General features: G+C 48.8%; 4 protein-coding genes across 4 annotated transcripts; 2 read left to right on the top strand and 2 right to left on the bottom strand.

Moving 5' to 3' along the window:
* Nucleotides 1-549: 549 nt before the first annotated feature.
* ALT_7221 (DASH complex subunit DAD1) lies at nucleotides 550-1044 on the top strand (the record flags this gene model as incomplete). The annotated part of the gene is made up of 3 exons (XM_033557238.2): nucleotides 550-627; nucleotides 754-816; nucleotides 868-1044. The coding sequence occupies 3 exons, from the start codon at nucleotides 550-552 to the stop codon at nucleotides 1042-1044; spliced, it is 318 nt and encodes a 105-aa protein (XP_033413129.1).
* A 613-nt stretch (nucleotides 1045-1657) lies between these two features.
* On the bottom strand, nucleotides 1658-2475 carry ALT_7220 (Rho4-like protein; the record flags this gene model as incomplete). The annotated part of the gene is made up of 3 exons (XM_033557239.1): nucleotides 1658-2026; nucleotides 2077-2280; nucleotides 2353-2475. The coding sequence occupies 3 exons, from the start codon at nucleotides 2473-2475 to the stop codon at nucleotides 1658-1660; spliced, it is 696 nt and encodes a 231-aa protein (XP_033413130.1).
* A 1817-nt stretch (nucleotides 2476-4292) lies between these two features.
* Nucleotides 4293-7797, top strand: ALT_7219 (dihydrosphingosine 1-phosphate phosphatase C823.11; the record flags this gene model as incomplete). Its single annotated transcript, XM_033557240.2, has 7 exons — nucleotides 4293-4347; nucleotides 4439-4655; nucleotides 4753-5523; nucleotides 5582-6078; nucleotides 6139-6185; nucleotides 6710-6812; nucleotides 6851-7797. The coding sequence occupies 7 exons, from the start codon at nucleotides 4293-4295 to the stop codon at nucleotides 7795-7797; spliced, it is 2637 nt and encodes an 878-aa protein (XP_033413131.2).
* Nucleotides 7798-10317: 2520 nt separating this feature from the next.
* On the bottom strand, nucleotides 10318-14353 carry ALT_7218 (vegetative incompatibility protein HET-E-1; the record flags this gene model as incomplete). Its single annotated transcript, XM_089600201.1, has 3 exons — nucleotides 10318-12588; nucleotides 12674-14202; nucleotides 14257-14353. 3 exons carry the CDS (start codon nucleotides 14351-14353, stop codon nucleotides 10318-10320), a joined length of 3897 nt encoding a protein of 1298 aa, XP_089455663.1.
* Between the last annotated feature and the right edge of the window lie 211 nt (nucleotides 14354-14564).

The following is a 14564-nucleotide window of genomic DNA, read 5'->3' as shown; positions in this document are numbered from 1 at the left end:
ACAGAGACTAAAGATTACTTCGTAAGAGAGTCATATGTCACGTCACTACGCAATGACTGACAACTGTTGCCATGCCGTTTCTCAAAGTGAAGCCATTGCTTCAAACTTTTCAGTCATGGAGGATGTGTTTGTGGATCCGGAGAGCATCGGTTTGGGCCATCGGGTCCAGAACATGATATGAAATTCTCTCTGCGTACTATAGCAACTACCTTTTCGAAGATGAGAAAGATTATGCAGCATGTCCCTGTTCAATTTCTTTAAGGACGTTGAAAGAACTAGCTACCTAGCACCATCGTCCGTGACTGAAAGAACATCCAAAGAAGCGGTAAGGTAGGCGGTCAAAGCCCAATCAGATACTGCCACTTCCGCCCCGCATCAGCCACAAAGCGCAAAATGGCAACAAATCAACGCGTCCAGAATCAATCAAACAATTCCACAACATACACAAGATACAATATTTTGTGATCAATTCTTACGCCAGAATTAAGCAGACTGATCTGATTGAAGACCTTTGCCCTGTGGAGTGAGAACAATTGGACCGTGCCGAAAATGTCAACAACACCGAGGAGATCAACCCCGACAGTCTTTGAGCAGCAGCGAGCTGAACTGGTTCGGGAAATCGCAGTGGTAAGCAATTCGGCGCTGAGTGAGAAACAGAAATGACAGCATTATGCAGCTGTTCAAATCCCTTAATCAATTTCATTGATGGATTAGAGTCACTCTATTTACTACAGCGCTGACGGAATTCATCAGGGTATGGAGCAAGTACTCCAAAACATCAACCGCCTAAACCGCAACCTGGAAAGTATCATTGCAGTAAGTGACACGAAACCAACGGACCAAGGCTGTCAATAATGTGATACGCAGGTTGGCAATGAGTTCAGTTCCGTCGAAGCTCTCTGGTCACAGTTTGAGAACTTCATGGGCCGCTCTGAGGAGAATGAGCCGAACGGGACGAGACAGGGTGAAGGGCAACATGTTGGAGAGGAAGGAAGGGAAGGCCATGGTCAGAGTTACGCCGAGGGAGCATCGACGAGTCACTAGCGGTGTAAGCACACGGTGTCTTGCATACGATGATCGTTCTACTTCTTTTACGAGTTATGTACTTATTTTACTGGGTTGGATATTCCACTATTTGATACCACTACTACGTCGGATTTTGTTACAAGAATAACACACACGTGTTTAGAATCATCAGTTTTGATAGTTTATCCTATCGGGTACATGGGATAGTTGCTTGCGCCGGTAAACACCCATGCCATGCATGCAGAAGAGTGGCCTCAGGCTAGTTCATGACAGACATCAAATGTTAAATAGAGCCAATCGCGCAAATGGAAACGAGGACAAAAAAAGGGTAATCGTTGGGTTCATGGTAACAATCATCAAGTCCAAACCGGTATAGCAACATGAAGGGAACATAAATCAGTAAGCCACCTTGACCAGCATGTCTGAAGTAAGGAATGACAATCCGCAACACCTGCCAGAAGCCGAATGTTTCTTTCCCAACAATTATCCGGCTCGGGGCAGCACGTCACGTACCAAAAAAAAGAGTTATCTGGTCCATCGCGGCGTCGAGGCAACCAGGCCCCGAAATCGGCTGTAAGAAGACCCGAGAAACAAGGAAAAGTCAAGCCAGCGGAGAGAAGCTGCTCAAGATTTACAAAATCTTGCAAGTACGCTTCTTAACCTTCTTGCTGCCGCTCCTGAGGCCACCGCCACCTCCTCCGAATTTGCTGCTGGTGCCGTTACTCTGGCTGGTGCCCATCCAGTCTTGTTCTTCGGCAGACACGACGGTATCGACTGCCATTGCAAAAACTTCATCAACACCGCGCATTTCCTTGCTACTGCATTCGATATAGGAAGCATTCATTCTCCTGGCAACTGCCTCGCCCTGTTCCGGTGTAACGGGAGTCAATCCTTGAGTTTTCAGGAGTTCGATACAAGTCCTCTTCGAGCGCAGATCCGACTTCAAACCGACAAGTATTATAGGCGTGGTGGGACAGAAATGCAGTACTTCGGGATACCACTGTTCGTGTTGGTCAGATGTTGCGGGAAGACGAGAGGTGAGTCAAATACCTTGTCCATGACATTCTCTAGCGATGCAGGACAATCGATGGCAAAGCAGACGAACAAAAGATCTGTTTCGGGGTATGAGAGTGGCCGCAGTCTGTCGTACTCTTCCTGTCCAGCAGTATCCCAGAGAGCCAGTTCGACTGTCTTTCCAGAAGCTCGATGGGTGGTTTGCGTGATATAATTCTCGAACACGGTAGGAACATATTTCTAAAAAAGCGGAAGTTCGAGCAGTGAGGGATGATTCTCATCAAATTCGACGTTCAAGGATAAAACACTTACCTCAGGGAAATACCCTTGTGAATAACTGATAAGAAGACATGTCTTACCGCAACCACCATCTCCCACCACCACAAACTTTTTTGAATATGCTGGCGGTTGAGTGATGTTTGTGGCTTCCGACATCCTTCCACTTGAGACACTGGTATTTGTGCTGACAGTTCCGTTACTCACCCTCACACTTTGACTACGGGTCCGATTGTGTCTTGGAGTCATGGAGGGTGGTGGAGTTGCAAGCGAACGACGTCGAGAGGCTGCGTAGCCACTATCTTCATACATGTGTCCTGACATGTCCATGAATCTAGGAGAATAATCTGGCACGAGGTACCCAGCGGATCCAGAAAGGGAGAAATCTGTCCAATGTACGGGCTGCTGCTGTAACGGTCCAGCTGACGTATCAAAAGCAGAACGGAGTTATCGTCTTTCCAGTTGCAGGTGACTCGCAGGTACTGATGGTGCGGTGCGGTTCAGACAAACAGACGGTAAATTGATGCGCTCGATGGATGTGTAAGAGGATGAGGTGCGGTTGAAATATGGAACAATTAAAGGATGAAAGGGATGCCACTTTGTAAGATGGTTTTCGCCCATTTGAGTAGAGCATGCCTGCTGCTCCAACAACGAGTGCAGGTGACATGAAACTGCAACCTTCAAAATGCGGTGTTTACGGGCTGGAGGGCTGCCATGGCAACCGCCCGTGGCTGGGATGACGCACGAAGCTCCGCTGCCACTCGACCCTAGCACCATACTCTGGTGTTCCAGAATCCCCATTCGTGCACGCTCTTCAATTCTCGTCTTATTTTTAGAGTACCAGCGATACAAACAAGATCCGCCGGTTGATCTGGTCCATATTTCATTGTCTTGTCGTTGGCCAGCTGGGCTGGAGGTTCGGATCATTGAGCCGCCCCGATCGGAAAGCTGACACTGGCTTGTGGTTTGTCAGTAGTGGAATTGGACTACTAGTCTAGCTTCCTAGTAATGCTACAGTAGTGAGGGACCTCTCTATGCCCTCGGCTAACGTTCCCTTTATCTCAGCACCTGCCAGGCTTGCTCGCTCACTTTCGTCATGAATACATGTGGGGTTAATCGTCAACCAGAGGAACACCACGACAGGCTTTGCTACCTCGGATATGAACACCTTCAGCCCCAATATCCAGGCTCTGAATGAGCGACTTTCATGCTGCCTGTGCTGAGGGTGATCTAGACTTTTCCACAGCTAATAAGGAATTTAGAGTTGCGCGCAAGCAACATCCTTGCATGTGATTCAGGCGTCAAGAACCTCTCTCAGACATAAAGTATGGAGTCAGACCAATGGATGATTTGTGCTAGTCTGCCCATGTGTGCAGATGATTCAGCTCGGAAGATTTGACTGTCCAGGCTGGATCCAAATAGATAGGCCTCCAAGAGTCAAGACTGACGGAGTCCAAGGGTCCTTCAAAATATATATCTGCGGTTGATGTTGCCACGGTCGCCTTTCTCCAGGTAGCCAACACTATACTTCCTGTAAGATGACGATCAAACTCGTCTTCTAATAATTGTGCCTAGTGCAGGAAAAACATTATTGTACCAATGCGCAGATAGACTATCTTCCTGCTATTCATTCGTATTCGTACCTCTCCTCACGTGCTTCTGACTAAGGGGTCAACGCACAATCGTTATCGCGACGCTTGGACTGCCAAGCGCCAGTCTCTCTTATGCCGCGGGACAAATTGTCGTGGGCCCGCCCGGGTTGATCTGCTGTTCTGTCAGCCCCGAGTGGCCAAGTCCCCTGAAAAAAGCATAAAATTCAGGTGCAAGCGGACATATCGCTCAGTTGACCTTTTCTTCATCCGCCATTGCGATGTCAATGTCATCAATAACGCGCGTGTGTTGAGACGTCGTAACTGGCTGGCACTCTATGGGGAAAACTGCAATTACACCACTTGTTCGAATCGGCCGCCTTCAGTATGGTTAAGGGCGCAAATGGCAATCCAGATGCCGGGCTCCGGAGCCTAGATCACTGTACGTGTGTGACATTTCCCTTTCGGAATGAAGTACACTACTTGTTTCGAGTCTTCGCTTACCTGGTCTCCTTTCCTCTATTGCTGAATAGACCGGAATCGACTCCCGCAATGGCGTTATGTGCCTCGACAGAAACTCCTTCCTCTGGTGCGCTATGAGACACCCTATCTGGCGTGGTTCCAGGAGAAGATCCGTAGTCCGACCCTCGATTCCTATTTCGCATTCACCGCCAACCTGGGAACGCATACCTTTTTCATGATCTTTTTGCCGATGTTGTTTTGGAGCGGTTACACGAACTTGGGCCGTGGGTAGGTGCTCGTGGGAGGGATGGAAGCTCTTTGAGCCGTCAAGAACAACTCATAGCTCGGAATGGACCCGTGTCGGCTAACAACTTGCGCCGCTCAGATTTGTGCAGGTGTTGGCCTCTGGAGTCTTCTTCAGCGGATTCATCAAGGACTTGCTATGCCTTCCCCGCCCGTTATCACCTCCGCTCCAGCGCATTACTATGTCTGGTTCAGCCGCGCTAGAGTATGGGTTCCCTTCGACGCATTCGACAAACGCCGTCTCTGTCGCCATCTACGTGCTTACCCTGCTTAATTCGCCCGACACGACTCTGAGCAGCCACATCAATTTGATCTTTCAATGCATGACATATCTCTACGTCACCTCCATTGTACTAGGTCGCCTTTACTGTGGAATGCATGGGTTTCTCGATGTCATTATCGGTTGCCTGCTCGGAGCTTTCATAACGCTCGTGCAAAATCTATACGGACCTTTGCTCGATGACTACGTGTTCTCAGCGTCAGGGAAACAAATCGCGCTGGTGGTCCTGGTGATAATCATCCTCGTCCGCATTCACCCCGAACCGGCAGACGATTGTCCGTGTTTCGACGACAGTGTGGCCTTTGCAGGGGTAATAATTGGAGTGCAACTGGGCTGCTGGCATTTCGCGAAGTCTAGCATCGCTTGGTCCGAGCCTTCCCCCGCTACGATACCGTTCCGGTACAAAGATTTGGGTCTGGTAAAGACAGTACTGCGCTTTGTCCTGGGTGTCCTCTTGATTTTCACTTGGAGAGAGGTCATGAAACCTCTTCTCCTACGCACCCTACCTCCAATCTTTCGAGCGTTGGAGAAGTTGGGTCTCCTGCTTCCTCGGCGATTCTTTACCAGAGCTTCGTAAGTCTTCACCCACCACTTCGAAGAATGAAGGATGGATTGATTGACAATTAAACAGGCAGTACAAAACTGTTCCAGCTCATCTAAAGGACCATGAAGTCCTTCCGTCGTTTGCGGACATTCCGTCGATTCTCCTCAATATCCGCCATCCGCGCCGCCGAGCCGTATCCATTGGCCCCCAATCCGAGGCCGATGCCTACGAGACTCTGGCATATCGCGAGAAGCGCAGGCGCGAAAGTTTGTCAAATAACGCTCACAATTACTCAGTTGCCGAAGACGATGGTGACACTGCAAATGTCTCCATGTCCGGGACGCAGCCATCCAAATCGGCACGAAAGCAATCCAAATTGGACGAGTATGAACAAATGATGGGTACTGGCATCTCGCGCCACAGCCCTGGCGCCATATCGGCCATAGACCGAGAGCCTTCAACCGAACCCTTCCCTGCTTACGAAGAGGAAAAGGAACCCAATCTTACGGAGGTCTTCTCGCAAGTGAAGAAACCTCGTGTTCGATATGATGTCGAAGTGGTGACCAAACTGGTTGTGTATACGGGTGAGTAATGCCGTCAAATAGCTGCGACGATGGTTTTGCTTACGATTTGCCCTATGTTAGGTATCGCTTGGGTAACGATAGAAGGTGCGCCCCTCGTCTTCGACAAAGTAGGCCTTGGGTTGTAGAAATCACGAGAGTATGTCGATTTACATAAATATTTTGTTCCTCAATTTCATGTCACTTCTCTTCTTCTTCCTACGTTCAATCTTCGGTCGGTTTCGCTGCGATCTCTTTCTCGGTCGGTAGGAGCAAAGTGTAAGTGACTTGTAGATTAACCCCCCCGTGTACATGCCATACTTGGCCAAGGTCATAAACTGTGCCCGATTCCAATTAGTGATTGAAATCCGTCTATATATACTTACCATCAAGCCATGGTTGACTACTCGTAGGAATTTCTAGATTTTATTATTGCTTGGTAGTCAATTTGCGGGGTTAGGATAGGCTTATTACGTCAGCCCATCACAAGCGGGGGCCGATATATCCCAGCCCCGAACTAGGACTAGGACTAGGACTAGTCCGTTTGCTTTCTTCATTTCTAGATATCACATTTCGAACACTACAGTACATAGAATTAGGCTCTCGCTAACCCGAGACGATGGAGTATGCCAGTACTCAGCTCTCCTGGCCCCAGAGTCAAGCGAGACAGGCCGCTGACGATCGTGACACGGAAGCCGAGGCTAAGGCCAAGCAGCAGCGCAGGAAGGTCCAGAACCGGAGGAACCAAAGAGCACACCGTAAGTATCCCCCTCGCTCATAACCGTTCTATACTCAGAAGCCACTACAGGACTACGGCTCAAGGGCAGAGACTCGGGGAATGTTCAGGAGTCGCGCTCATTCCAGATCAGGCGCTGGCGCCTCGACGAACCCGACCATTTCCCCTCCCAAGAAATTTCGTTAGCATCAGAGCGCGCAACAACCACGTCCTTCTCCCTTCGCCCGCCTTACACGTACCCTCACATGTACACAGGCACATCACCCTCCACAGCCAAGCGTACAGTCGTCCTCCGAGAATCGCCATCCACTGCCAAACCCCCGGCCGTAAATCTGGACCCCCAGCCCTTTACTTTCCCCCTCTCCTTAGATCACCTCCTCCATCTCATTCAGTATAACGTCTGCCGCGCCTTAATCTCTAATATGCGTACCCTCAACACCCAACCCGCCGATTCAACCATCTGCACCATTACCTCAGCCTGCCGTGACGACACGGCTCTCTACCCCCTCAAGCCGGACATCCCTCCCTCCCTCGTCCCAACCACCCTCCAACAAACTCGCTATCACTCTGCCTGGGTTAACGTCATCCCCTTCCCCCGCGTCCGTGATAACCTTATTAGATACGAAGGCTGCTTCGACCCCTGGGAGCTGATGCAGGACCTCGTCGGTGATCTACTGAACTCGACACCAGCTCCGCGACGAGGAGGCGCGCCCGTCTCCACTAACGTACCGGAGACTCAACGGCCCCTGACCCTTTCATCCGGAAGTGATCCTGATGAAGTGACCGCCGGGCGTAAGGGACTCATTGTCTGGGGCGAACCGCACGAGATGAAGAGCTGGGAGGCCACGCCCGGTTTTCTCGTGAAATGGGCATGGGTTGCGGAGGGCTGCGATGAGCTAGTAGAAATAAGCAACCACTGGAGGATGAAAAGGGGGGAGGAACCTATTCGACTCGCGATGTCGAGGAGCTATCCGCCACCACTGCTCTCGCACGCAGCGTCAAGTTGATGATAGATGCGTTAGCACTGGCACAGTAAAAGGTCCGGCAAACCGCCGACGTACCGAGAATGACCAATAGTCCCATTTGGCGAATCCTATCACAAGAGGCTGGTGAGCCAACTGAGCATCGCCTTAAAGCTTGGGAGACGGGCGAGAGCTTGAGGTCTTTAATGTAGCAACGCTAGGGGTTTCGCTGGCCCTGGACGAGCTTAGTAAGAGGGACTACAGTATCCTGAGGGATTACCTAGAGTCTGTAGCTAGATTTGCGCTCTCTTTGTCCTGATATATATAATCTATATCATATATAAATTGAGTGGCGTAAGATCGGAAAGAAACTGAAGCCTAGTTAGGGTAATAGAGATAAAATTATAATAACTAAACCTACTTATTTCATAACTAATATCAATAGAGATCCTAAAATACCTGCTCCTGAGAGTTACTTTACATTTCACACTACCTTGTAGATCTAGGTATTGTTTTGGGTGCCTGCAGCTTCAAGGTAATGCCACAAGTAATTGCACATGATTGGCCTCAGTCACAACAGAGCCCCAGGGCACAACAGCGCCCTAGGCAAAACAGGACGCGAGTTATGGGGCACTAATATTAATCATTTAGAAGCCAGTTGATATATAAAAGCATTATCTTCGCCCCTTTAACATTCGGCACTACAGCTATCAAAGAAACTACTACAACTATGTGTACGTTCTAGGACTATTATGAGTGGTATCAACATGTCTTATCTTATTTTAACTCTATATATGAGGGGGTCTTTGGAGGATCTAGATCCTTTTATAGAGATCTTGTTACATCCACTTTGGAGAACCTTGAATATATAATAGGTATGTATAATGTGCTTCTGCTTTTTAGGCACCCCTTACTAGGCTAGTGTAGGCTAATTAAATCAGGAATATTTGCTGCTGAATACCTAGTCATCTAAAGCAAATGCTTAACAGCTTTAGAATTGACTAAGGATTATCATCTCACAAAGGAGGGCATTTAAGAGTGAGGTAGTAAGGGTGCAAGAACTCTGCAAGAAACTAGTACTGCGTAACTCTATATGCACTTAAGGATTATTAACAGGCTCTATCAAATTTTTACTCTATAGCCAATAAGATCTCAAAGAAACCTCAATCCTCTTATAATAAGGCAGCTATATCTACTATAGAAAAACTAGATATTATAATAAAAGAATATGAGGAGTATCAATCCATTGAGTTTAATGAGCGACTAGGAAGAGCAATCTGCTTCGAACGAACTGTCGGCTGTTCCATGAAGCATCTCCTTTGGTCCTCCTCCTCTTGGATGAACAAGAAAGTGCCGACGAAAATAACACGCTGTCTGCTAAGAATGCCAGCAAGACCCAAGCACCTAAAGCAGACCACAGTGCTAACAACCTACTACCGACCCATCAGTGGTATCCCCACTACATTAGTTACCTCAGGTAGTATACGGCTGAAGAATGAATAGTGAATGCAATATCTGACTGGGCTTTTGCATGACTGGTAATCACTGAGATTAAAATTCCATCTTGAACTCTCAAAATGCATCTTGGGTAGGAACATATCTGGGATTATCACTCTAACGTGAAGTAACCTGTCTCTAGTTTTGCTGGTAGATCATCATTAACAATACATGGCCCAGCGACCTCCTCCATGTCACGATGAGTGGTATATCTGTCGAAAAAATATACACATATTTGGAAATTGAACGTCATTGCAGTCCACTCTGTTAGATGCGAACGGGTCGAAGACGGAACTGATCAAGTCATCCTCTACTCCTATTGGGGTTTGACGGTTAGGCTTGGGCAAAGCAGCCACTGGATCGTGGAACCATATATCGGGTGCCAAGTTTAAATGGGAAAGGAGCAAGGACTGTATTGCAAATCTCCTTTCTACGTCTCACACTCCGGAGTATCCTTTGAGCTGACGGCGCGACTGATATCAAACCCGGTATCTGAGATACTATTAGACAGTCGATGGGTTACTCCTAGGTAGATCTCAATATGTATACACTTATATCTGGGCACTGGAACTCACCAGTCCTTTGGCCCGTCGAGGTTCATTATGGGTATCTTTATATCCAAGAGGCCCTGGACTGCGAAATTCAATTTGATTCTTTCTGCTGAACTGGTTGATCTCTCTCGTCCTAGCTGTTGTCTATTACACAGACGGAGAGTCTCGCGAAGTGTAGACTAAATACGTCGCCATGACGCATGGCACAGATAATCGGAAGCCTGGCAAGCTATAGGGAACCCCACAGCACGAGCATTCCGTGTACCTCTCGTGCATATTAATATTGATTCCAATCCTCATCTACCATCATGACCATAAAAATGCATATAGTATTCCTGGTGTCCATAGAAGACGCAAAGCAACTTAGAGGAAACTGGTTCGAGAATCGCAGTAAAATGAACAAGCGAAATCGACTGATATAAACTCCCCGCAGCTGCTACAAAAAGGAGCGACATACAAACAGGCCTACCAATGTTGACAAACCGCATCTGACCTGACCCGGACCGAGACTGAATCTTCAACGGTCAAGAGAAGCCTCCTGGTTAACTCCATCCCCACTCCGACTTCCAGCCAGATTACTAACCGGCTGTTGGGCGCTTACCGTCATGAAGTGTTTCCAGTATTGATGTAAACTCCATCGATCAATGTCGAAGCTTGAAACTAGACCGTTGCTGAATCCAACAACCACTTGATCGCCGTGCACATCACAGGCACAAGCCAGGAAATCAGGCAATAGCCGAAGGAAGGGCATAGTTCCATAGTATATCCACTCTCCTCTGACATAGAGCTTCTGTAATAAATCCGAATCTGACCTCACTGGCAGTTCCTCCTCCCCTTCCTCGGACGCGGTGCTCTCAAGTGATATTAGTCCAATGGCTGTTTCAAGATAGCGGTTGCCTGCTGCGAATTCTACGCCATACACCTGCTCTGACGTCTTAATCTCCTTCCATGGCCGAGATGACTTGATATGACTACCAACACCGCGCCCCAGAAGTTTCGATGCTTTGAGCAATTTTTTGATGTTCCAGACCTTGATGGTCTGATCATCACAGACTGCTGCGATCAGCTGGCCGTCTGATGAAAAGGCCACTGTGATGATTGATGTGTTTGCATGGGCCCCTGTTGTAAGGGCCACCGTGGCCGCCGTAATGATGCTCTCGAAATTGCATTCTAGTGTCTTCTGGAGGTCCCCCGTTTTAGCATCCCAAAGCTTAATTGTTTTATCTTCAGAGGCCGATGCAATTAGCTTGCCATCAGGTGAGAAGGTCAAAGTGGTGACTTTGGTGTCGAACATATAGTCCAGCCTCGTCAGGGACGCAAATTTGTTTATGTGGCCTGCAAGTGTCTTCTTGAGGTCACCTGTGGCAGGATCCCAGAGACTAATTTTGCCGTGCTCATGGCCTGTCGCAATCAGCTTGTTGTCGGGTGAGAAGGTGACAGCGCTGAAATTGTCGTCGCTCTGAAGTGAGATCTGCAGGTCACCTGTGGCAGCATCCCAGAGATTCACCGCTTCGTCAGAGCACGAGGCGATCCGCATGTTGTCTGGGGAAAAGACCACAGCAAAGACTGTGCTTTGATGGCCTGCTAGTGTTTGCTGCAAATTGCCCGTTGCAGCATCCCAAAGCTTAATAGTCTTGTCAGCGGAGCCTGACACAATCACCTTGCCGTCTGGTGAGATTGACACTCCTACAACCCTCCCTGAGTGGCCCACGACATTCTGGGTGGCACCTATGGTGATATCCCAGCGCCTGATAGTGGTATCAGTAGAGCCTGTAACGATCTGCCTGCCGGTTGGTGAGAAGGCCATGGACATAACTGTGCCTAACTGGCATGCTAGAGTCTTTTGAATATTGCCTGCAGTATCCCAGAAGATCATGCCATTAGTAAAGCATGCTGCGATCTGTTTACTATCGGGTGAGAAGGCCACGGTCCGGGCACAAGGGTATGCCAGTGTCTTCTGGAGATCACCTGTTGCCGCATTCCAAAGATTGATAGTGTTATAACTGGCTGATACAATCTGCTTGCCATCTGGTGAAAAGGCCACAGTCCGAACACTGTCTGTGTGGCCAACTAGTGTTTTCTGAAGGTCACCTGTGGTAGTATCCCAGAGTCTGACTGTGCCGTCATATGAGCCTGATACAAGCTGCATGTCGTCTGGTGAGAAGGCCAGAGCTAAGGTTGTGTCTGAATCGCCTGTAAGGATCTTCTGGGGGTCTCCTGTAGCAGCGTCAAAAAGCATGATACATTGATTATCATGATAATAACCGGTTGCTGCGATCTGCCTGCAATCCGCGGAAAAAGCCAGGGCGTGGGGGCTAGCCTCGCGCTCTTCTGGTGACTGCAAGTGGAACCAGTCCTGACGGTCGCCTGTGGTGGTATCCCATAGCATAACAGAGCCCTCAAGAGCGCCTGACATAATCAGCTTGCTATCCGGTAGGAAAGCCATAGCTGTGATCTGCGCTGAGTGACCTGATAGCGTTCGCTGGAGGCTACCTGTGACAGTATCCCAGAGCTTAATCATGCCATCATAAGAGCCTGATGCTATCTGCTTGCCGTCAGGTGAAAAGGTAACAATCTCGATAGTTTCAACATGGCCTGCTAGTGCCTGTATCATAGGCGTCCAACTGTCCTCCATGGGAGGAGCTCTTCTCAGCCATACGGGAACTTTGTGAAAGTTTTCTTTTTTCACAACACTTGATTCAGGACTGAAAATGATGGCAGAGCTGTAGATTTGTAGCGGCCAGTGCGACAAAGTGTGGTAATGTCGCAACAAAAAACGCAGAGCATCCTGCACGGATGCTAAAGCTTGACAGTCATCCTTTGTCAACTTGATTAGTAAAGACGGAGACGTCAGAGAAAACATTAAAACCCACTTTCAATATTTCTTCCAGTGTTCTCAACGCGTCAATGGCCTTTGGTAGCCTGTCCAACAGACTTAAGCATTCTAGCCATTCCAACAACTTTGTGTGTAGAAATACGCTGACTTGGCTCTTGTCGGTGTCGTTGCTCGTGTTCTGTAGATGTGACACCCAGAACATAGCTGCATAGGCCACGCGAGACAGTATGCCATTCTTCGGTCCATTTTCCAAAGCTTCTATAGAGTCTCTCGTGGCATCGGGCCGCGGCAGGTCGACAAGGTTGGGCTTGAGACATTCAGATAAAAAGGACAGACAAGCGAGGACAATTTCTTCATGTCCGAAGCGTCCATGAGAGTCGAGTATAGACAGTCCATTCTCTCCGGCCAAGTAGTCTCGCGCTGACTGATGAACAAACTCGATGTTGTCTTCGCGCAACCGGATGAATGAAGCACAGCAATCGACCAATGCTCTAATGGCGTCCTCTTCATCGGTTAGGCCGATCACACTAGCGACTTCCTCCACTTTCAAAGGTCGGTATACCGTCATCATGGCTTTGAGCAGTCGCATACACTTCTGTACTTCAGCCAGTTCGCCTTCGTTGAGCTGGTTCAATACCCGATCATAAAACGGATGCAAACCCGGCGGCAAGCTTTGAACTGTGGACAGAGCGTCATCTCGGCAGACACTCTCGAGCGCCTTGCATACCAAGCTTACCCAGAGGAAGGTACCTTCCGATCTTTCAGTAAGCTCGGTCATTATTTCGCTCTTCAGGGCCACTCCATATTTGTGCTGGCGACTAAGCTCCTCCACTTTCGAAGTGATATAAGCCTCCACAGCCCCTGAAACAGATTGGGAATTGTGTTCCCCGTCCAGATTGATTTGCACCTGGTCCTGACCAGCTAATAATACCCGCTCTGCGCCGTCCCATGGTCGACTTGTCAACATCCACTTGATCTTGCCGGGATGATCAAGTCCCTTACGCACGATGGATTTGAGAAAGTCAACCACGTCGTCATTCCGACATTCATCAAGCGCGTCAACGACCATATATACCCTAGAGTACTTGCACCGGGCCAACATCTCGAAAAGGATGTTCCACAACGATTGCCACGAGGTGACATCCTCACTGAACGACTCCTGTATGGTGTCCCACCGGCGACGGAGCGATTCTTTCAGCTCCGTTTGCTGATTCGCCAGCTGGAGAATCAACCCCTTGAGAATGGCTTCCAGTGTATTGAGCTCGTAGTCGGCATTCTGGCAGAACGAATAAATCACCACGGTGGATTCATCCTGCGCCCGCGCGAGCCGCTCGATCAGACCGATTGACAGCATGGTCTTCCCCTTCCCAGCGCCTCCCTTGATCCAAAGCAGGCCGACGTCGTCCCCATTTTCCCAATCTTTGTACTGAGGATCTTCAAGAATCCACTGGATAGACTGGTGGACCAACCTGTCCTTGCTCTCTTTCAGGCGATTCTTCACAGCCAGGGAGTCCGGGCAGCGCAGAGCGTGGAGACAGATTCGATCGATATCTTCGGAGGTGTACGCTAGAAACAGTGTTTAGCCTGCCTTAATTTAACTGGAAATCACATGAAAATTACCCCGCGCCACATGGAATTCTGCTGTGATGGAACCAGAGTTGTTTCCAATCTGCAGGCCATGGTTAGTCGCATTAAAAGCAGTGGAAGTGGCCATCATCAAAGCATTCACTGATGCGAGACTGTGCTGGAGGGAAGCTGCGGCTCAGCCAGCTGAAATGAGTGCCTACCTTTAATTGTTAGGGATAAAGTGTCAAGGACAAGTGGAGAGATTCATTACAGTGACATGGGATTGGTCCAAATCCAACCCGTATTACCTATAGTATGTGTTTGTATGTAATGTGCGGGTAGTCTTTGCTGACGAACATCTA

The sequence above is a fragment of the Aspergillus lentulus genome (assembly GCF_001445615.1).
Source record: "Aspergillus lentulus DNA, contig: Alt12, strain: IFM 54703, whole genome shotgun sequence".
In the NCBI taxonomy this organism is placed as follows: Eukaryota; Fungi; Ascomycota; class Eurotiomycetes; order Eurotiales; family Aspergillaceae; genus Aspergillus; species Aspergillus lentulus.
Note: the sequence above shows the minus strand (reverse complement) of the source record. Positions and strands in the feature narration are given on the sequence as shown.